The 23,455-nt window shown below is 46.6% G+C and overlaps 1 protein-coding gene across 2 annotated transcripts in view; it reads left to right on the plus strand.

Moving 5' to 3' along the window:
• THOC5 (THO complex 5) overlaps positions 1 to 23,455 on the plus strand; it is a 96,667-nt gene that overhangs the window by 41,743 nt on the left and 31,469 nt on the right. For both annotated transcript variants that reach the window (XM_033956977.1, XM_033956978.1), the window contains 3 exons: positions 13,457 to 13,497; positions 17,793 to 17,892; positions 19,265 to 19,373. In XM_033956977.1, coding sequence (XP_033812868.1) covers positions 13,457 to 13,497; positions 17,793 to 17,892; positions 19,265 to 19,373 — 250 coding nt within the window. The remainder of the gene's footprint in view (positions 1 to 13,456; positions 13,498 to 17,792; positions 17,893 to 19,264; positions 19,374 to 23,455) is intronic.

Raw genomic sequence — 23,455 nt, forward strand, 5'->3', positions numbered from 1 at the left:
TCTGAGGGATGAGCTTTTAGACCTGATGTAGCAGGTCTCCTTGGTGCTGCATTTTTGAACTTGCGCCGCCGGAGACCCCGCGTATGGGGGCCCCTCTGCTTCAGGGGGTCTGTCCTGTTTCCCGCTCTTTTCCTGTGCGTCAGGATTTTCGGGATTTTGTGTTTCGTCTGGCGCGTAGCATGGCTCGTTTGTATCCCATCCCTGAGGGGGATCGGGCTACTTTAGTATCGCCAGTCGTAGACGCGGTGGTCTCGGCGATTTCTAAGCGGCATATCGTCCCTGTTGAGGGCGGGTCTGCCTTGCGGGACTCTGAGGAGCGCAAATTGGAGAATATCCTTAAGCTCAATTTTCAGGTCTCGGCTTTTGGGGTCCAGGCGGCTATTTGTGGGGGGCTGGTCGCTCGTGCCGTTTTTCGGTGGGCTGAGCGCGTCCTGGATCGGGAGTCTGATGACTGGTCTCTGGTGGATCAGGAGGTGGCAAAGATTGAGATGGCGGCCTCATTCCTCTCTGATGCTCTTTATGACTTAGTGCGGATCTCGGCTAAGTCTATGGCCTTTGGAGTGGCCGCGCGGCGTATTTTGTGGCTGCGTGCTTGGGCGGCGGATGCTGCGTCCAAAGCTAAACTTACTAAATTTCCCTTTCGGGGGTCTTTTTTGTTTGGGGAGGAATTGGATAAGTTGATTCAGACTCTGACGGACTCTAAGGTTCCCCGTCTGCCTGAGGACCGTGCCCGTCCTGCGTCTCGGGGTGGCGCTGCCCGGGGGCGTTTGCGGGAGTTTCGCAAGTATCGCCCTGGGCGTGGGGCTGCTTCTTTCCCGGCTCCGGGATTTTCCAGGGGTCGGTTCTTTCAGCGCATGCAGCCCTTTCGGGGGGCCCGTCGGGGGGCAGGGAATCCCTCCGCCGGCTCCCCCGCTTCCCGTCCTGCGCAATGACTCCTTGCCGGCGCCCCCTTTGGTTCCGGTGGGGGCCCGGCTGCGCGAATTTTTCCCAAAGTGGGCCGAGATCACGTCCGATCAGTGGGTCCTGGAGGTGGTGCGGGACGGTTATGCTCTGGAGTTCGCCCGCTCTCTGCTGGACCTTTTCCTCGCTTCTCCATGTCAGTCTCCAGGGAAGACGCAAGCTTTTCGCCAGACCCTGCAGCGCTTGCTGGATCTCAAGGCAGTGGTGCCGGTGCCCCCTCCGGAGTGGGGCACCGGCAGGTACTCCATTTACTTTGTGGTGCCCAAGAAGGAGGGGACCTTTCGGCCCATCCTGGATTTGAAAGGGGTCAACAGGGCTCTCAAGATTCCTTCTTTCCGCATGGAAACTCTGCGGTCGGTCATTCTGGCGGTTCAGCCGGGGGAGTTCCTCACTTCTCTCGATCTGACGGAGGCCTACTTGCATGTTCCCATTCGGGACTCTCATCAGCGCTTCCTGTGCTTTGCGATCTTGGGGCGGCTCTATCAGTTCTGTGCGCTTCCCTTTGGTCTGGCCACGGCTCCCCGGACGTTCACCAAGGTGATGGTGGTCGTCGCGGCAGCCTTGCGGTCGGAGGGCATCCTGGTTCACCCCTACCTAGACGACTGGTTGATTCGGGCAAAGTCGTTGCAGGAGAGCTCCCGGGTTACGGCTTGGGTGGTGGAGTTTCTCCGGTCGCTGGACTGGGTGGTCAACCTTTCCAAGAGTCGGTTGGTCCCGGCTCAGCGCCTGGAGTACTTTGGGGTTCTGTTCGACACCTCCTTGGGGAAGGTCTTCCTTCCAGAGGCCCGGGTGAGCAATTTGCAATCGCAGAATCGCCTGCTTTTTGCGTCCCGGTGTCCTCGGGCGCGAGATTTCCTCCAGGTCTTGGGGTCGATGGCGGCGTCCCTGGACGTGGTGAGGTGGGCGCGGGCCCACATGTGTCCTCTTCAATATGCTCTGCTCCGGAGGTGGTCTCCCCAGAGGCAAGATTTGGATGTTCCGGTGCCCCTGCGGGGGTTGGCGCGCGGCAGCCTGCGCTGGTGGCTCCGGACCCCTCACCTGGTTCAGGGGGTGGGTCTGGATCTCCCGCAGTGGACGGTGCTCCTGACGGATGCGAGTCTCCTGGGTTGGGGGGCTCAGTGTTTGGGTCACTCAGCTCAGGGCACCTGGTCCGCGGAGGAGGCCGCCTGGTCGATCAACGTGTTGGAGACCAGAGCGGTCCGTCTGGCGCTGTTAGCTTTCCACTCCCTTTTGCTGGGCAAGTCGGTCAGAGTGCTGTCGGACAATGCCACGGCGGTGTCTTATGTCAATCGTCAGGGGGGCACCATGAGCACTCCGGTTGGGCAGGAGGCGGCTCTGCTCATGGTTTGGGCGGAGTCCCATCTGCTGGACCTCTCGGCCTCTCATATAGCCGGGGTAGAAAATGTTCAGGCAGACTTCCTCAGTCGTCACTTCCTAGATCCAGGAGAGTGGTGTCTCGGCGCCGGGGCGTTTCAGTTGATAGTGCAGGCTTGGGGGCAGCCCCTGATGGACCTGGTGGCCACGGTGGCAACGCCAAAGTGCCCCGCTTCTTCAGTCATCGCAGGGACGGTCTGGCCGAGGATCTGGATGCTCTGGTCCAGCCGTGGCCAACGGAGGGGCTGTTGTATGTGTTCCCTCCTTGGCCGCTGGTGGGCAGAGTGCTTCTTCGCATTGTTCACCATCCGGGTCGGATGGTGCTGGTGCCTCCGGATTGGCCTCGACGTCCGTGGTATGCGGATCTGGTGAGGCACCTGGTGGCGGATCCTCTTCCTCTGCCTCTCTCGGACGACCTTCTGACGCAGGGTCCCATTCCCATGTTCGACCCGTCTCCCTTCTGTCTTACGGCATGGCTCTTGAAAGGGGTCGCCTTAGCAAGAAGGGATATTCAGACAAGGTGATCTCTACACTGTTGGGGTCCCGGAGGCTTTCTACCTCTCGGGCTTATGTGCGGGTTTGGCATCTCTTTGAGGAATGGTGTCGGGCGCGGGGAGTGTCCTCTTTTCGCGCTTCCCTGCCTAACATTCTAGAGTTCTTGCAGGATGGCCTGGATAGAGGCCTGGCTTGGTCTTCTCTCCGGGTTCCTCTTGCGGCCCTGTCGGATTTTCGAGGGTTGGTGTCAGGTCAGCGTTTGTCGGCTCTTCCTGATGTGATTCGGTTTTTGCGGGCGGCCAAGTTGCTTAGGCCTCCCCTACGGCCCTCGGTTCCTTCTTGGGATCTTAATCTGGTTCTCTCTGTTTTTGGTGCGCTCGCCTTTCGAGCCCTTGGACGACTGTTCTTTGAAGGACCTTACTTTGAAGGCGGTCTTTTTGGTGGCCATTACTGCTGCTAGGCGTGTTTCTGAGCTGCAGGCTTTCTCTTGTAGGGCTCCCTTCTTGGAGTTTTCTAGGGAGCGGGTCGTTTTGCGGCCTGTTCCTTCCTTTCTGCCGAAGGTTGTTTCTCCTTTTCATGTCAATCAATCAGTGGTTCTCCCGGTCTTGGGTGGTCGGGAGGGCTCTTCTGAGCAACGGCAGCTGCGCAAGTTGGATGTCGGTCGGGTCCTTCGCTCTTATGTGCAGCGGACCCAGGAATTCCGGAAGTCCGATCATCTTTTTGTCCTTCTGGCGGGTCCTCGTCGGGGAGCTGGCGCTTCTAAGGCTACTATTGCGCGCTGGATCAAGGAGACGATTGCTTCCGCTTATCTTCTGAAACAGCAGCCTGTTCCGGAGTTTCTCAAGGCTCATTCCACTCGGGGTCAGGCGGCTTCTTGGGCTGAGTCGTCGCTCGTGCCTCCAGTGGATATTGGTAAGGCTGCGGTTTGGTCCTCCTTGCATTCCTTTGTTCGTCATTATCGGGTTGATGTGCAGGCGCGTCGGGACGCGGTGTTCGGGGAGCGTGTACTGGTATCGGCCCTTCGGGGGTCCCGCCCGTGAGAGGGACTGCTTTGGTACGTCCCATTCGTAAAGTTAACCTCTACTGGTCTGGAGAGTGCTAAAGAAGGAGAAATTAGGTTCTTACCTGCTAATTTACTTTCTTTTAGCTTCTCCAGACCAGTAGAGGTCCCCACCCTGTCTGTTGTTGTTGTTCGGGCTGTTGCGCGGGCAGTTTTTTGTGTTTTGCTGCGGGTTCTAGTATTTTTCTAGGGCCGGGGAGAATTAAAGAACAGCGGCTGTGGCTCGGCTGGCTTAGCTGGCGAGCTGTGGGGACATTTTCCTTCGGGTATTTCTCCTCTGCATTTTCCAACAGCATTTTTTGGGTATGTTAATTGTTACTCCTGTTCGGAGTATTGTTTTCTTTCTGTTTTCCAGTTCTTGGTTCTGCTTGGCTATTCGGCAGACTGAGGGAAATAGAGAAGAGGGGATAGGATATACTGTCCCACAGTTTTGTTTTCAGTCTCCACCTGCTGGTCATGATTAGATATATACCCATTCGTAAAGTTAACCTCTACTGGTCTGGAGAAGCTAAAAGAAAGTAAATTAGCAGGTAAGAACCTAATTTCTCCTTTCGGCAGAGTACGAATTATTAGGGTTATCAAAGTGAATATTAAAGTCTCCTAAAATAATAGGGCAAATCGTATCCGAACAGAAATCAAATATAAGATTTTGTAAAGAAACAAGTTTGGTGTTATCTATAGTGGGGGGATTGTAGAGTAATAGAAGGTCAGTTTTTGGGTTTTGTTTGATTTGAACATGTAAGAATTCAATAGTAGTATTGTTCGTAGATTGTTCGCCAATCTTTACTAAGTTTTTTTGAAAGATAATGGCAACTCCGCCTCCCTTGCGGTTCTGCCTATGGTTCCAATAGTAGTCAAAATTTGGAGGGCAAAGGAAAGCTTCGTCACCAGTTGTAAGCCAGGTTTCCGTGATGCATAAAATATGTAATTCCTGAGAGAGTATAGCGTCTTTCAGTAAATGATGTTTATTACGTATTGATCTGGTGTTAATAAGACCGAGTTTTAAAGATTGATTAATGGGAAGGGAGTTTCTATTAAGAGTATTAGAGAAGTGGAATTGTTAAGAGAGAATACGGAGAAGATGTAGTTGTCTTATAGGGAATGGGTCCGGAAGGTCTGTTACCCCAATAAACGGGGATATTATTGTCTATAGTTGACATCTTAAGAACAAGATTAGAATTATTGAGTATATAAAGGGAAGGAATTAGAAATGTAATCAGGTAAATAAAAGCGACTGAAAGTATTGGAGGAATAGCATAAAAGAAAGCGCTCTCAGGATGCGCACGAAGGAGCGAACCAAGGAGCAGGACCTGCTCCTTATGCGTGCTCTTTCGGCGCGCGCCGCAGAGAGTCCCTCTAAATAGTGCATGCGCTGACCTGGAGGGGGAGGAGTCCGGCGGGCCGCCGCTTTGCGGCGGCAGAGGAACAGTAGATGAAAGTACTGAAATTAAAATAACAGTAAGCCTGGTTAAAATTCTAAACAGTGCTATATAAGTGATTAGTAGTACTATGAGGTTTCCAGAAAACATGGGATAGCTCTGCCTGGGAGAAGCTGCAGACTCGGTGTTCTGAGCGGGCCAATTTTGCTGCAGGGCACCTGTGTGGCCAGCTTGCCTAATACTTGGATCAGCTCAGGGTCCGGCCCCTGGGAGTCTGCTCACTGGGTTTTAACTGAAGCATGTGAGCACAGGCTGTATTTGGGCTCCACACTGGTTGGGAGACTGCGCGTTCCAACTGCAACCCCCCACCCCCACCCCACCCCGGAAGAATCATGTGAGACTGGTAGGGTAGAAGGTTTCAGACTGTGTAAAAAGCAGCCAGGAGAGACAACCACTAGAGATCCAGCTAGTTGGTCTGAGGCAGAAAAGCTTCTCCTTCAGCCAGGTACAGTGAGAGCTGATGCAAGCACAGCACATGGCAGCACAGTGAGTACAGCCCATTACTGTCTATGAGAAACACTCGGGTGGAGTTGATTTAGTGGTTTTTAAGAATTTCTGGGTCTTCCTTGAGGACCCCCCTCCCCTAAAATCTTGTCTTTGACATTTTTTCCCCAATTCTGTAGCTCCCTTTGGCTGTTGTTGGTGCCAAAGTCGCTGTTGTGACGGCCATCTTGGATTTTCCGATTTTTATTTTAAAAGCCTTCTCTTGCCTCAAAACACCTTGTTTGGGTCTGGAAACAGGATGGATTCCACAAGTGGTTTAACCACTGTATCATGTCAATTTTGTGCTGGATGGGCGCCTGAGGAGCGCCTGTGTGCCAAGTGCCATATCACATGAGGGGGGGCTGGAGTATTGGGCTTAGGCCCCCCACCCCGGGACCCTCCAGAGGCACAGAAGGCTTGAGAAGTGGGACATAAATTTCCCCTTAGAGTTCTCCACTGGCGATTTGTCGCTGGCAGTAAAGAAAAAATACACCACTGCGTCAGGAAAATCTCTCGAGGGAATTCTTAAAAGATCCCCCCCCCCCCCACGGAGATTCAGGTCAGGTTTTTGATGCTGATTTTGCAGCTCTCATGTTTGATGTCTCTGTAAAGTACAAGCAGTCCCTAGGTCCAGCTGTGACTATTCCGGTTAGCACTCAGGAGGGATTATCCTTGCAGTCTCTGTCTCCTTTTCAAGAAAAGGGTCCTTGGGAAACCGAAATCCAGGTAGAGAAGGACTGGGACGATTGGGGATCCAAATCTATGCCTCTTCTCTCCTGAAGTGTTTCCTCTGTAGGAGAAGCAGGTTCTCATGGGGGCGAGTACAGCTAAGAGGATGTAGCAGCCCTGGACCAGGGAGAGGACCCGACATTAAGCCAGCCGACTTAAAGGAAATCATTGCAGTATCTCTGCGGGAACTAGATTTAGAGGGCACTCGGAAAAGTTGAAAGGGGACAGATTCAGAACGAATGCTAGGAAGTTCTTCTTTACCCAACGTGTGGTGGACACCTGGAATGCGCTTCCAGAGGACGTAATAGGGCAGAGTACGGTACTGGGGTTCAAGAAAGGATTGGACAATTTCCTGTTGGAAAAGGGGATAGAGGGGTATAGATAGAGGATTACAGTCCAGGTCCTGGACCTGTTGGGCCACCGCGTGTGCGGACTGCTGGGCACGATGGACCTCTGGTCTGACCCAGCGGAGGCACTGCTTATGTTCTTATGTTCTTAGAGGGTCTGCGAGCTGCCTCAACAAAGCATTCACTTGCAAGTTTATTAGGTTTTTTTTATATACCGCCTATCAAGGTTATCTAAGCGGTTTTACAATCAGTACTCAAGCATTTTCCCTATCTGTCCCAATGGGTTCACAATCTATCTAATGTACCTGCAGCTCCAAGACCCAGGCCACTTTTTTTCTGTCGTATCCTGAAATCACTATGATGCTATTGAAACATTGAGAAATGCCCAAGTTCTGTACAGAGGCAGTAAGATCAGTTATTGCCTCGGTCGCTCCAGGAGAATATCTAGCTTCTCTGGGTATGACAGAGACTTACTTGCATATCCCCATTTTTCCAGCTCACTTAAGGTTTCTCAGATTCCATGTGCTGGAGATACAGGTACTCCCATTTGGACTAGCAGTAGCGCCACACATGTTTACCAAGGTAATGGTGGTGGCAGCAACACATTTGTGCAGAGCCAGAATTCAGGTTCATCTGTACTTGGACGACTGGCTCATCATCATAATAATAATAATAACTTTATTTTTGTATACCGCCATACCCAGAAGAGTTCTATGCGGTTCACATCAATTAAACAGAGTTACAAGCGGTTCAATACCAAAGTGTTCAAAGTTGCGAACAACGAAGTAGAAGTAGGGGAGGGTGGGGGGGGAGAGATGTTGGTAGATAAAGAAGGGGCATTAAGGGTCCTGGTCTTGGAAGAGGTGGGTTTTGAGGGCCTTGAGGACCATTTGGGCTAGCCATGGGTTTAGCTTGGCGGCCTGGAAGGCGAAGGTTTTGTCAAGGAATTTTTTTGAGTGACATAGTTTTAGGGAGGGGAAGGCAAAAAGTTGAATTCTGCGGACGTTCTTGATGCTGTGATTCAGGGTGAAGTGAGGGGTGATGTAGCTTGGGGATAAACCAAATACTGTTTTGTAGCAAAAGCAGGCAGAATTTGAATAGGATTCTGGATTCGAATGGTAGCCAGTGGAGTTTGTGGTAGAAAGGGCGGCATCCCAAGCAAAGAATCACAAGGTTCTAGTACAACCTTGGCTCATTAGGGATCTCTAGTATGTGTTCACCCCCTTGGCCAATGATGGGCCGAGTCATCTGAAGAATAGTGACGCATCAAGGGCTGATGATCTTTGTGGTTTCAGATTGACCTCATCTCGGTACATGGATCTAGACCAGCTGCAAAGAGATCAGAACCTGAGACTCACTCTTCATTCGATGCTGCTCTCACAGGGCCTAATCGCCTTAGAGAATCCAGAATGCTTTGGGCTTACGGCATGGCTCTTGAGCTTGTGATCTTAGTACAAAAAGGGTACTTGGCGGTGGTCATAGCCATACTCCTTTGCTCCAGGAAACCAGCCACAGTAGCGGCTTATGTGAAAGCCTTGAAATTATTTCAACACTGGTGTTTGGAGCAGCAGATAGAGCCGGTTAGGGCTCCAATAGCAGCGATTCAGGAAGGTCTCGAGAGGGGCTTGGCAGTTAGTTCCTTAAAGATCCAAGTGGCCAGTCTACCTTGTTTTTGAGCTCAATTAGAGAGAGGTTCCTTGGGTTCTGACCGGATATTTCCAGGTTTTGAAAGGGAACAGTGCAGTTGCGTCCGCCTGTGCGTCAAACTTGTCCTTCATGGAATCTTGATCTTGTGTTGAGGACCCTAATTAATACCCCAAACGAGCCCCTACAGGAGGCCATGCTGACTGACCTTACTGTAAAGACAGTTTTCTTAGTAACAATTGTTTCCACTAGAAGAATTTTGGAACTTCAAGCCTTGTTATGCAGGGAACCATTCCTCATAATCATATAGCGCAAGAGCACTAACGGCCATTCAGTGCTATCTCCAGTTTTTATTCAGTTGTTTTCCGTTAGGTTATTTTGTTCTGATATGCATCAGGACCCCTGAGGAAGGAGTGTTTCTTCGAAACACGGACCGTGTTGGGTCCGGTCTTACCAGACCTTTTGGAAACAAACTGTTTTATGTTTTTTATGATTGTTCAATAAAGTCTTGGCATCCTGTACATCATCACTGCAGTTCCTTTTTTTTATTCTTCATTTTGATATTTCACTGCAGTCAGGTTGGATCTTCTGTTTGTTGTTGTGTGCTAGTTTAGCAGGCACTTTTATCCCATCCTAGGCTCAAACTGCTTTGATATGTCCCACAGATAAAGGGACACATGTGCTTTTTGCACTGGAACAGATTAGGTTCTTACCTCGATAATCTTCTTTCCAGTAGAAAAGCATACGAGTCCTGAAGGCCTGCCCTATCAGTTTACAGTGTAGCTTGTTTTTTGCCTCAAACAGGTATGTGATTGCCGAGGTTTGTCTAATCTCACTCAAGCAAGACAAAGCCATATGAAGCTACAGCTTCAAAGAGACAGGAGTGTCTATACAGGGTTGCTCTTGACAAAGTCAGTGCCGAACAAGTGTTAGTGCTGGTTGAACACAGGTAGGTGGTTTTCATTCCGCCTTGATGATACTATGTTGCGTTTGTTAATGAGTTGTGTTTTCTTGCAGAGCAGATCAAAAGTATGGTATTGGGGAGTTACCCTGTGCCCCTGCTTGTTATCTCTCCTCTTTCAGGAGTTATGTCTGCTTTGGTACAAACTGAAGAGAGAGGGCAGTGCCTGGTGATGAAGGGAGGTGGAGTTGAAAATGTAAGATAGACCATCCAGGTCTTTATCTGCTGTCATTTACTATGATACTATACCTTCTGCATCCCTTGTGGGTGAAGATGCACTACCCACAGGTTCAGGACTTGTGTTTTTCTACTGGAAAGATTATCGATGTAAAATTCTAATCTTCTGTTCTGTTTGCAGTGCTTGACAGGCTGGCTGAAATATTATTATCCTTTTACAACTAGTGGTCATGATTACTGTGGAAGGATGAAAAAGTCAGACTTAGAGCTCAGGTTCATCCAAACATGAAAGACTGATGTCTTAGTCTTGCAGAAATATCCCTATGCCTGGACAGCACTAGTCCCTTTACAAAGGTTATGGGGGAATGCCATTTAAATGTCAATATTGTCAAAAAAGAGGGGACTTGGAGACCTTATTTATGTCGTACTCAATAGGTGCCTGGCTTTTCTGATCATCTTCCTTCCAACCCCTCTACTACCCAATTCTGGATTTTTGCTGCAACTTCTTGAGCCTAGAGAAAGACAGTTCTGTCCCTGTTGGGCTACTCCTGTGATTGTTGCAAATCGTTCCTTCCCAAATCTGCTTAGGCTTGAAACAGTGCATAAATGCTAATAATAAAAAATCCCAATGCTGCAGTTTTAGATCTGATTAAAAGTGATTACCAGCCATCCTAGCTGCCGTTTTCAAAATGAACTGCTTTCCTGTTCTATCATTTACTCTTGTAGGTCTTAGGTCCTCTTCTGTTTGCTGTCTCTGTTTACACAGCCTTGGTATGAAAAATATATGCTTTCTTTTTTATTTTCTTTGATTTTTTTTTAAGCCCGTCCTCCCAAAGGAGCTTAGAACAGGTTACGTCAGGTACTCAAGTATTTTCCCTTTCTGTCCCATCAGGCTCACAATTTATCTAAGGTGCCTGGGGCAATGGGGGGTTAGCCCTTTCAGGACCAAGGGACATATTTGTCCCATAACTTTAAAATCCTATCAATTTTGATTGGGATAGTCTACAGTTCTAAATTTGATATGTACGGATTCCATATGATACTGCCTTTATGTAAACAAACTGGTTCCGACATTCATTCATTAGCGTCGTTGCTAGATTGACGAGAAGATTCACTTGCCACACTGTCCATAAGCCAGAAGTGTGATTTTTTAAAATAAAAATAATGATATTTCACAAAAAAAATCAATTTTTTGGCATCTGCAAGCCCTTTTTACCATAAAAATGTCGTCAAAACCACAAAAATTGGCCTACGATCCTTATGGTCCTGAAAGGGTTAAGTGACTTGCCCAGGGTCACAAGGAACAGCGTGGGTTTGAACCCACAACCTCAGGGTGTTGAGGCTGTAGCTTTAACCACTGCACCACTCTAGAAATCAAAATATAGTAAAAGTGAGCCAAGTATCAACCATTGTGACATCACTGATGAGGTTGGCTCTTATTGATGGAATGAAACATTATGACATCACAATACCAGCTCTAGTTATCAGAGGCTGAAACTTTTCACACTATTTATTTATTCAATGATCTATATTGTTCTCCCAGGGGAGCTCAGAACAGTTCACATGAATTTATTCAGGTACTCAAGCATTTTTCCCTGTCTGTCACGGTGGGCTCACAATCTATCTAATGTACCTGAGGCAATGGGGGGATTAAGTGCAATTCTGTAAAAATTACGCACACACGCATAGTGCCTGTGTATCGTATAACTTAGACGTACCCATTTTAAGCCAGCTCAAACTAGGCCTAAATTCCAGCTCCTACGTTATACTTACGTCAGGCATATTCTATAACAATGCACATAACTTTTAGGAAGGCCCACGATCCGCCCGTGGCCATTCCCCCATTTCAAATGTGCACACTGCAACTAGCGCATACTTGTTATAGGATCGTGCACACCAAGATGTGCGCATAACTTTTAATGCCAATTAGCATCAATTCCAAAGTTTTAATTGTCAATTATTGGCGCCAATTAGGCCAATTAATTAAGTTGTGCTCAAAACTTAAGTACCATGCACAGAATTTGGGGGCAATCACATAAAAGGAATTCAGAACAAAAAAGGGAAAAACATTTTGTTTTAAATTACTACTTGAATTATCTAAAGATGGTGTTTTGCCCAGGTTGCCTACATCATGATCGAGAATATCTTTTCAGAAGTTGGGCAGAAATAATATATGTTGTTTAAGGTAACGCCCTACTAGCCAATTTTCTATTGTGTCAACATCTCGGCTCCCGCGCCCTATGCTGGAAGAGGTGAGGAGAATGCAAAAAGCTTGAAAAACTTGGCAGCCGAAGCAGAGCTCCCAAGTTAAGCGGCCATACAAGGTCGTGACGTCATGTCCCTTCCCTACTAGCCAATTTTCTATTGTGTCAACATCTCGGCTCCCGCGCCCTATGCTGGAAGAGGTGAGGAGAATGCAAAAAGCTTGAAAAACTTGGCAGCCGAAGCAGAGCTCCCAAGTTAAGCGGCCATACAAGGTCGTGACATCATGTCCCTTCCCTACTAGCCAATTTTCTATTGTGTCAACATCTCGGCTCCCGCGCCCTATGCTGGAAGAGGTGAGGAGAATGCAAAAAGCTTGAAAAACTTGGCAGCCGAAGCAGAGCTCCCAAGTTAAGCGGCCATACAAGGTCGTGACGTCATGTCCCTTCCCTACTAGCCAATTTTCTATTGTGTCAACATCTCGGCTCCCGCACCCTATGCTGGAAGAGGTGAGGAGAATGCAAAAAGCTTGAAAAACTTGGCAGCCGAAGCAGAGCTCCCAAGTTAAGCGGCCATACAAGGTCGTGACGTCATGTCCCTTCCCTACTAGCCAATTTTCTATTCCTCAATCTTCCAAAATACTGCCAACACTAACCGCCTCTTTTACGAATGCATAGTGCAGGATTTAGCGCCGGCAGTGGCGGTAACTGCTTCCACGCTCATAGAATTCCTATGAGCATCGGAGCTGCTGGAGTGCTAAAACCCACGCTATGCGTTTGTAAAAGAGGGGGTAAGAATATTTATTTGGTTTAGGGCTTTGGATTCTTGCCCAGAAATAGCTAAGAAGAAGAAGAAAAAAACAAACTTTTAGATTGAATCAGGTTGGGCAGACTAGATGGACCATTCGGTTTATAGACAGTGGAGCGCAAGACGTCAGCGCGCTGACAATCCAGCGCCGACAATTCGGTGCAAGACAGAAGCGCACGGGGGAAAAAGTAATTTTTAAAGAGCTCTGACGGGGGGGGGGGGTTTGGGGTGGCAACCCCCCCCACTTTATTGGTTAGTGTTCGCGCTGCTGTTGGAGGGGGGTTCGGGGGGTTGGAAACCTCCATTATAGTGAAAACGGAACTTTTTCTGATTTTTTTCGGGAAAAGTTCCGTTTTCTCTATAATGTGGGGGGGTTTCACCCCCCCACACCCCCCCGCAACGGCAGCGTGAACACTAACCAATAAAGTGGGGGGGTTGCCACCCCAAACCCCCAGTCGGAGCTCTTTAAAAATTATTTTTTCCCCCACGCGCTTCTGTCTTCCGCCGAATTGTCGGCACGCGATTATCCCGTCACCGGACCATTCGGGTCTTTATCTGCCGTCATCTACTATGTTACTATGATTCTGTTTTCAAAATTTGGACTTAGACATCAGTAAAACTGTTGTGACCTTTTCTGCATGGCATTTCTGGCTATGGTTCTCTGCAAGGTGTACTCGGACAAAACAGGAGAGAGGGGTCTCATTAGATGTCAAAAGGTCTTTCTCTCTCAGTAGGAATTCCTGTGTTCCTTTTATTCAGAGGTGTTTCTTTTTCACAGATGATGAGAGCGACTCTGATGCTGAGGAGGAACAGACCACGGTAAGGTTTAAAATAATTTGTATCTCATCCACAGTTCTAGGAGGGTTAGAGTTGAGTGATTAGAAAAAAAAAATAGTACTGCGGACCTGAGATCCAAAAAGGACCAGGAGAGATCTGTGACCTGTTTATGACCTAGAGGTTTTCATTATAGCAAAGTATTTATAATGTTTATCTGGAACATAAGGGACCCTTTTGTTTTCCCTTCCCTCCTGCACCAAAAGTACAATCCTTGAAGGGAATTTAGACAGTGTAGCCTGGCTAGAGCCAAGGTAAACTTCAGTGCTGTGATGACAACATGGTAATTAACGAAGGGACCTGTTACCTTTGAGCATTTGCAGACATTGTCACTGACTTCTACCAAGCTATGATAGAGGCCAAAGAAACTATAATGTTCTTTTGAGTAGGGCAGATAGAACAGAGATGGTCACAAGTCTCTGAAATGCTCTTTCTTCACATTCATAAGAAGCATTTATGTATTATGATATATATACGTGAATATAAGTCGATTCAAATATAAATTGAGACCCCCATTTTTCCCCCCAAAAAGGAGGAAAAATGGTTGACTCGAATATAAGTCGAGCGGCTTAAAATTCACGTGCCCTGCCAGGATCTGCACCTAGAGCCCTTCCCTCCATCCCCTGTCAGGCTATGTACTCAGCCCCCTTCCCTCCCTCCCTCCTCTATCAGACTCTGGACCCTCTGCCGGGCACTGTACACAGCTCCCTTCCAGGCTCTCCCCCTCTCTGCCCTGTCCATTGGAATCCCTGGTGGTCCAGAGGTGTAGCGAGCAGGAGTGCTGTTACACCTCTGGACCCTGGTTACACCTCTGGACCACCAGGGATTCCAATGGCAGATGAGGTACAATGAAGGGGACAGGGGGGGTGCAGAACCTGGCAGCCTGGCGGAGGCCTACAATAAGTCTGGGAGGGGGATGGCTGGGTGCTGGCCTGAATATAAACTGGGAAGGTCAGTTTTTTTTGCCCCAAAATCCCAGTTTATATTCGAGTATATATGGTATGTACTAGAGAATGACACGGTGGCGGTTTACCCGCGGCCACCGCATTTTAGCCGCGGGTCACCCGCCGAAAACGGGGAAGAAAACTAGCAGTCGCTGCGGCGACGGGGACAAGGCCATTCACCGCCCGCGGGGCGGTGAATGGTCTTGTCCCCCGCAGTGAGGCATGAAGGATCGCGCGGTCCCCGCAGCTCACACCCGCCCGCCCAATCGATTCCAGTGTCCAGCCAGCTCTCTCCCCTCTCCTCACCCCAGTCCGCAGATCCTCCTCCTCGGCGACCCGCACGCTACCAGAGAGCCGCGCACACCCGCCGCTGCTCAGCCTCGATCTTCTGCTCTGACGCAACCGGAAACAGGAAGTTGCAGCAGAGCAGAAGATCGAACACTGAGCAGCCGCGCGTGTGCGGCTCCCTGGGAAAGCGCGCAGGTTGCCGAAAAAGAAAACCCACAAACCAAGGTGAGGAGAAGGGAGAGAGCCGGCCAAACACCAGGATCGACCGGGCAGGCAGGTAGTGGCCGCGGGGACCGTGCGATCGCTAGTGTTCCCGGCTCAAATTGGAAGGAGGGAGTGAAAGGAAAAAGGCTTATATGGATGCAGCGGGGACGGTGACGGGGCGGTGAATGGGATGGCAGTGGCGGTGACGGGGCGGTGAAAGGGATGGCGGTGACGGGGCGGTGAAGGGATCGGCGGTGACGGGGCGGTGCAGAGGATGGTGGGCCGGTGACGGGGCGGTGACGGGGACAGATTTTTTCCCCGTGTCATTCTCTAGTATGTACACCGAGTTTTTAAAGTAAGAAAAAGGACAAATTGTGTTGTTGTTCTTTTTCATACTCAATAAAATGTTTATATAAAAAAAAATTATTAGTATTACTGAAATTCTTTTTCTAAATTCTTGATGGGAAGAAGCATTTTTTATGACCAAAAGCAGCACTGGTCATAGTGTTGTGTAGAAAAGTGGGGCATTTCTTATTCATTGTCTGTTCTCGAAGGCCACAACTCAGTCTGGTTTTCAGGATTTCCACAATGACTATGCATATGAATATGATATTCATCGTGGGAATCCTGAAAACCTCTTAAGGACTGACATCGAATAACCCTGTATTTTAAGAGATGGCGAACTATATTTTGCTATATGTGCTACTTAAATCCACTTCTTTGTTCGTATGATTTTTATTTCCTTTGCTCCTCACCCCCCCCCCCCCAAGTCTATCTTGGTCGCACAAAAAGTGGTTTAGATATGCAACTTTTCAGAGAGAGCTGGTATATAAGTGGATTCAGGAAGAATTTCTGCAAACAGCGTATTGAAATTGGTTGTAAAAACCAGAGCACAGAATATCTACTTTTTGGTTTCTAGGAATATGCTAAGTACTTATATATCATTTGATTGTTTGGAGCGCTGTCTATTATATTATTTGCTTGATAACCTGATGCACTATTTATTGGATTTAAAAATGAATAAAGAATTTTTTTAAAATATTCTTTCTTCATTTTCATATTTTACATCAAGTGCACAAAATATTAAATTACAACAAATTATTACACAATTTTTTAAAAAAAGAAAAGAAATCTGGCGTCGTCATTTATCGTTTATTAGTCTTGCTGTACTGCCCTTGTTGCAGCGCAAATCAAGGCGGTTTACAATTAAAAATAACAGTAGAAATTGAATAAAAACAGGACAGAAAATCTTAGATTGATTAACTTTCCTAGGATTCCTACAATAACTCCTAGAGATATGCTTAAACGATACTTAGTGGAAATACTTGAAATTCCTGATTCGTCTATTCCACCATTTACACAGGCTTATTATTTGCCTGTTAAAGAATTTAGTGATCAAAAGAATTCCCAAGAAGCGAATCAAGAAGTGATTAAACAACCTTTGGATATAACCGCTTTATTAGAGTCCTCAGATAGGGAAGTAGCCACTCCGGCTACTTTGCTTCTTTCAGTTGCTCTTATTTTGGATAAAACATGGTTATTGAAATTATACTTTAAAAATAAACACAAAGACTTTTTGGGACTAAAAGTTCAAATGTTTCCTGATTTGGCCAGGGACACACAGAGGCGCAGAAAAGAATTCTTGTTGTTAAAACCTGCAATTACTGCCCTGGGTGCTACCTTTTTTCTTCGATACCCTTGTAAATGTATCATTCACTATAAATTGCATAAGTTTGTTTTCTTTGAACCTTCACAACTGACAACATTCCTGTCTCTGTCACGGCTGGAGAAAGCTCATGAAGAATAGATGACTGCCTAATCATGGTCTCACCTATAATTGTTCTTTTCCTTTAACCCTTTCAGGACCATAAGGATCGTAGGCCAATTTTTGTGGTTTTGACGACATTTTTATGGTAAAAAGGGCTTGCAGATGCCAAAAAATTGATTTTTTTTGTGAAATATCTTTTTTTTTTTTTTTTAAAAATCAAACTTCTGGCTTATGGACAGTGTGGCAAGTGAATCTTCTCGTCAATCTGGCAACGACGCTAATGAATGAATGTCGGAACCAGTTTGTTTACATAAAGGCAGTATCCTATGGAATCCGTACATATCAAATTTAGAACTGTAGACGATCCCAATCAAAATTTATAGGATTTTAAAGTTATGGGACAAATATGTCCCTTGGTCCTGAAAGGGTTAATTGATTCCTTTAAATTCCGTTTCATTTAAATCTCGGATCCTATATGAGGACTTGAGTGAGATCTAAGATGAAATAATTATTCGAATGTATGTATTATGTTGGATTTTTTTTTCTTTATTTCTTGGACCTTGCTTTCTGTACAAGTTTTACTTGATTGATTATATTTGAAAGTGTATAAATAAATAAAAAAAAATAAAATTAAAAAAAACAGGACAGAAACAAACATAATAATAATAATAACTTTATTCTTATATACCGCCAACAATCTTGCGACTTCTAGGGACAGCTTCTATACTGCTACTAATGACTGGGGAGTCAATTCAGAGTGGTTTTCAAAGACCACCTGTAATGGGTTTTAGTTACAGATTCTGATGGATTCCACTGTGATTGTTGGTGGCCTCTGAGCTGCTTGGCCAGGGTAACTTGTTTGCATTTAAAACCAGCTGCCACAAAGCCCAACTCGAGTCCATCCATACTAGTTCCTTAGACATCGGGGTTAATGCAACGTCTCTTAGAATTTTTAAATGTGTCATGTTCAGGAGTAACCTTGGTTTATCCCCTCAATCCAGGCAGTGTTTGGGATGTAGAGGGAGATTGTAGAGATCTTTGAAACAAGGTGATGGAGTGTTGGGTTTGTGTTACAGAAACGCAGGCGTCCAACATTGGGTGTTCAGCTCGATGACAAGCGGAAAGAGATGCTGAAGAGACATCCGCTTTCAGTCTCTCTCAATCTCAAGTGCAAAGGTAATGAAGGGCTTGGAATGGGGTGAAACTCTGTAAATTGATCTTTTGTCTATTGTGATCTATAGAAACATTTAACCTGCACTTTCCGAGACTAACATTCTCATTTAAAATGGGATTTATGTCCTGCTTCTAACGACAAGTTTCAAAGGTGGATTACAAAAGAAAATGAAGTCATTTAGTTTTCAAGTTTATTTATAATTTGATAGACCAGCCATCAACAAGTATCTGGTCGGTTTACAAAGCTAAAATTTCCAATTAAAAAAAAAAAAAGATAAATGAAAATGAAAAAAAGAAAAGGGAGGGGAGTGACTTGACAAAGACGATTTGGATGGGGAGGGTTGTTACATAAGGTACTAGGGGAGGGAAGATATAAATATATCTAAGTGAAAGTAAAATGAAAATGAAGGAAGGAGGGGAAAAAACAAATAGGGAGAGGAGATCGCTTCTTAAAAGCGGTTCATAGTGAATGCTGCTGGATATTTAAGGAGAAGTCTAACTTGGATTTTGAAAGGCGTGATATTTGGAATGTCCATGAGAAAAAAGAGTCAGATATCATCGAGTAACAATAAACTTTTATTGATCATGACAGGAGTTGCCGTCCAACATATTACTAATAACTGGATAGATCACAGTAGACTTAATTTTAATTTCTGGTGGAATTCGTTGTGTCACCTATATAGAATGGAAAGATCACTGGCGGTACAGAATGGAAAGTATAAAAGTTTTATAAAAGTATGGGAGCCATTAACATCTTTTTGTCATGATTAAATGCCATTTTTCTATTAATTATACACCACTTAGTGTTGAAAGAGGGGAAGGGTTTAATGGGAGGGTTTATGATCTTATAATGAATAATGTGATTAGAAGGCGGGTGGGGGGAGGGTTGCATTTATATTTATAAGATATAATGATAAGATGTTCAAGTGGTCTAATTAATAGTGTTTATTATGATTTCTGTACACTTGATGAAAGTTTAAAAACGAATAAAGAATTAAAAAAAAAAAAAAAAAAAAAGAAAGGCGTCTTGAGTCTAGTAATATTGTACACCTAACAGATATTAACTAACTATTCCGATCCATTTTCATCACTCTTCATAACATATTCTTGCTCAAAATTTAAGTAACAGAACAGGGACATTTAGAGCCAGATGTATGGAAGAATTTTTCCCATTTATGTTTGAGGGGGGGGAAGAAGGAAGAATGTGTAGTACTTAATTTCCTTAGATCTCAATTTTCTGAGCTGCACATTTTTTTTGATTTGTTATAAAGCATTGAACGTTACTATTTGAGCGTAGAGCAACCAACACACATGTACTTATCTGCCACAAGGCCTGAGATTCTGAGATTAACATGGCGCATTCTCGATTTCACAGATAACAGCATCCTCCAGCTGGCCTTCTATTACCTCATGAACCTGAACATAATGACCGTCCAGTCCAAAGTGACGACTGCTTTAGATCTGGCCACGGCTATCAGTGCAGGGTAAGTCTCCGAGACTGCGAAGATCTCATGCTGGGGCTTGAGTTCTGCTGAACAACAGTCTCCAAAGAAATAGGAGGAAAAAGGGGCCTTAGAAAAATGTCCTACCTGAAAGTAAATATTTTATAGAACCACTAGTGTTATAGCCCGTTACATTAACGGGTGCTAGAATATATGTGTGTGTGTCTGTCTTTATTTTTTTTTCTCTCTCCTTAGCCGCTTTCTGTATTTCTGTCTGTCTTTTTTTTTTTTTTTTCCTTGGCTGTCCACTACCACCCCTTGCCTGCTCCCCCTGTCCTGTCCCTTCCTTTTACCTCCCCTGTGTCCTCCACCACCCCATCACTGCTCACCTTATCCAGCAGTAGCCCTTCTCCCTTTGTTTTACCTCCCCCTGTCCATCATCACCACCTTCCTGCTCCCCCTGTCCAGCAGTAGGCCTGTCTTCATTTTCTGCCCCCTCCCTGTTAATCAGCACCTGTTCCCCTGTCCATCAACCCCTTTTCTGCCCCTCCATTTCCGTGTGTTGCAGCATTTCCCTCCCACCCCACTTCCCTGTGCAGTATTTTCCTCCCCCCCATACCTTCCTGCTGAACTCCATGGCCTACTTATGTTAACGGCCAGCAGCCGCCGCGGCCGACATCCGACTCGGGCCGCCGCGGTCGACATCTGCCTGGGGGGGGAGGAAGAGAGAGAGAGAGCTTCGGGCGGCCAGCAGCCGCCGCGGTCGACATCCGCCTGGGGGGGGGAGGAAGAGAGAGAGAGAGAGCTTTGGGCGGCCAGCAGCCACCGCGGCCGACATCCGCCTCGGGCCGCCAGAGAGAGAGAGTGAGCTTCGGGCGGCCAGCATCAACTTGTCTTGCCTTGTGAGGCCAGACCGTAAGCCGCGCATGCGCACTTCCTATGTGTGCTATAGCTCATGGAAAACGGACGCACGCATAGGAAGTGCGCATGTGCGGCTTACCGTTTTATTATATTAGATAGGGTAAATATGGATGGTTAAGAAATCTTCAAACTTTGATTGTGTCACAGGCATATCATAATTACAGAGGGTCAGATCATAAGACCTCTTATAATTTATATATTATTCCAGGTCCACATCCTGAAACATTACATTACATTAGTGATTTCTATTCTGCCTTTACCTTGCGGTTCAAGGCGGAATACATAATTGTTATGAAAATAAGAGGTACATATTGTTAAGATATTAAGAAGTGCTTAAGGAATAGTTTGAACATTTTCTAATTTGCTAAGGAGTAGTTGGAGGTGTTTGGAACATGTTTGGTTGTATTACATTGGTTTTATGTATTTTTTGAAGGAACTCACAGCATGGGGCAGGAGTGTAGGAAGATCGCTTCTGCCCCACGTCACCGCTAGACCACCAGTTAAGATCCGTGCTCCTGGGGCGGCTGCTCGCCTCCCTCCTTGCCCTGATCCAAGTCCTGGGGCCTTTTTTTTTTAATGCGGGCTGTCAACGAGCGATTCTTGGGGGGGGGGCAAAAAAAATTGCAAATAATTGAAACCACGTATGTCGAAACCACGAATAGGGAGGGGGAAGTGTATGTCCACAGATGGAGCTTGAAGTACTGATTTAGGAAGTCTGTTCCAGGCATACAGGGCATTAAAATAAAAGGAACAGAGTCAAGTTGGCAGAGGAGGAGAAGGGTACAGATAAGAGAGACTTAAGGGGTGTAGGGAAAGATAAGAGAGGAGAGATACTGATTTGCTGCAGAATGAATGCACTTGTAAGTCAATAAGAGGAGTTTGAACTGTATGCAGAGATCGATAGGGAGCCAATGAAGTGACTTGAAGAGTCCTCGGCCTGCTGCTGTAACCACCAGGCCGCTGCTCATGCTTTCCCTTTGACAATTAGTGCAAAGCCAATGGGGAAGAATACCTGTGGGGTTTCAGTTTTTAAAAATGCCTGCTGGTTTCTGCAGTCTAGCTTAGATCAGTCCAGCACTGCACTGCAGACAGGCCATGGAAACCCTAGTCACTGAGATTATTTCCAGCAGGGGGAGCCGTATCCTTGTAAAATGATTACCGGTACATTGGTTTGACCCCATCACTTTCTTTTCAACCTTCTAGAGCAGTGGTCTCAAACTCCAACCCTTTGCAGGGCCACATTTGGGATTTGTATGTACTTGGAGGGCCTCAGAAAAAAATAGTTAATGTCTTATTAACGAAATGACAATTTTGCATGAGGTAAAACTCTTTATAGTTTATAAATCTTTCCTTTTGGCTAAGTCTTAATCATAATATTGTCATTTATAGCTAAAGAAACTGTTTTATTTTACTTTTGTGATTATGATAAACTTACCGAGGGCCTCAAAATAGTACTTGGCGGGCCACATGTGGCCCCTGGGCCGCAAGTTTGAGACCACTGCTCTAGAGTAGTGTTTCACAAGCTTTTCGGCTGGTGGCACACTAAACCCAGTGCCACAGCCAGAAGGCACACGGAAAGTATGTGGTCGTCGATGTAATGATGTCACGCACATGCGCGGATGCCAATCTGGCCGCCACCCACTTCAGTGGAGGGATCTGGGAGGAGGGGGAGAGTCATCCGCGCCAGCTGACTGCCTACAGGACGTGCCTCTCGCTGCAAGAGGCACGTCCTGTAGGCAGTCAGCCTGCGCAGATGACTCTCCTCCTCCAGATGACACACCTGAAGTCTCAGGAAGCACACAGTTTACAATACAGTGCTCTCGAAGCTACACAGGTAGCAATCTGCAAAGCTTGGCCAACATGCATCAGCTTATATAGTTGTCTGTTAGCTGGAGAGTTCACAAATGACAAGATGTAACTTGCTTGTACCTGGGATGTTGGTTTGTTCTTGGAGGTTCAGCTGATGCTGCTCAGATTTGGTGCCTGCATCCTGCTGTTTCCTGGTTGCATCAGAACCCTGCGGTTCAGGTTGGGTAATCATTGCGCCAAGAGCAGGCAGCACTATGTCCCCAGCTGCTGCAAAGTGACGTTGGACTCATTGGAAACTGCTGGGGGCAAAGGCAGTTTAAAGCTGACCCCAATGAGCAGTTCATTACTGACTCATCCCTTCCACTGCCAGGTACTGGGCTGGTTCTACAAACCATACCCAAAGCCATATCTTCCTCCTGGCTAGTGAACTTGCTTCTGGAGCCCCCACCCCAGTCAAATAAAAGCCCTAGGCTAGTGATAGAATGGTATGGTGATCCTTTCTCATTCTACTTATCCAGCTAGTGACTTCTGTACTTCTGTGGAGTGGGGGACATCTACCACAGGGATCACGGGCATTCACTGCTGCTGACTGCTCATAGCACCCAACCAAGTTCTGGTATATGAAGTACTGTATATACTCGAATATAAGTCGATCGGAATATAAGTTGAGACTCCCATTTCCCCCCCCCCCAAAAAAAGGAGGAAAAATGGTTGACTTGAATATAATCGGAGGACAAAAAGTATCAAGTGTAAATGAACTACCAGACCTTAAATTTCCCAAGGCAGGAATTTTATTCAAAATTTTTTTCGCCCTTATTGGGAAAAACAATCCATCATAGGTCATTCGGTAAAGTGACAAGTGCTGTGCAAAAAATATTTTGAATCAAAACAGTACTTAAAGTGCATAAACTGCCTAGAAATGGAAAGCACTTATCTTTCACGCTTAATATTCCAGTGCCCTGCTCTGCACTCAGCCAGCCCCCTTCCCTCCCTGCCCCAGCTTCCCCCTCCCCCAGGTCCATTGGCAGAAGCAGAGTTGTAAAGCATCACAACCCCCCACATAGATCCAATAGCAATGGCGGCAATAGTCCCCTCCCCCCACAGGTCTGGCGGCAGAGAAAACAGCACAGCATCCCATTCCACTACCTACTCAGCTCTCGCTGCTGATCCTCACAGGCATGCTCCTGGGCTTTCCCTTTGCCAGAGTTACATCAGAAAGAAAGACTCTGATTTAACTCTGGCGTTGTGTTCTGATCCATTCTGGAGAGACACCAGTATGCGACTTTACTGCTTTATATCCCTCTTCCACCTTTTCCTTTCTAACTTGTATTCCTTCTTAAATCACTTTCCTTTATTTAGGCTGCATCCTGTTCATTATCTTTCATTTGACTGTG

Source organism: Geotrypetes seraphini, chromosome 8 (genome assembly GCF_902459505.1).
Source record: "Geotrypetes seraphini chromosome 8, aGeoSer1.1, whole genome shotgun sequence".
NCBI classification, from domain to species: Eukaryota; Metazoa; Chordata; class Amphibia; order Gymnophiona; family Dermophiidae; genus Geotrypetes; species Geotrypetes seraphini.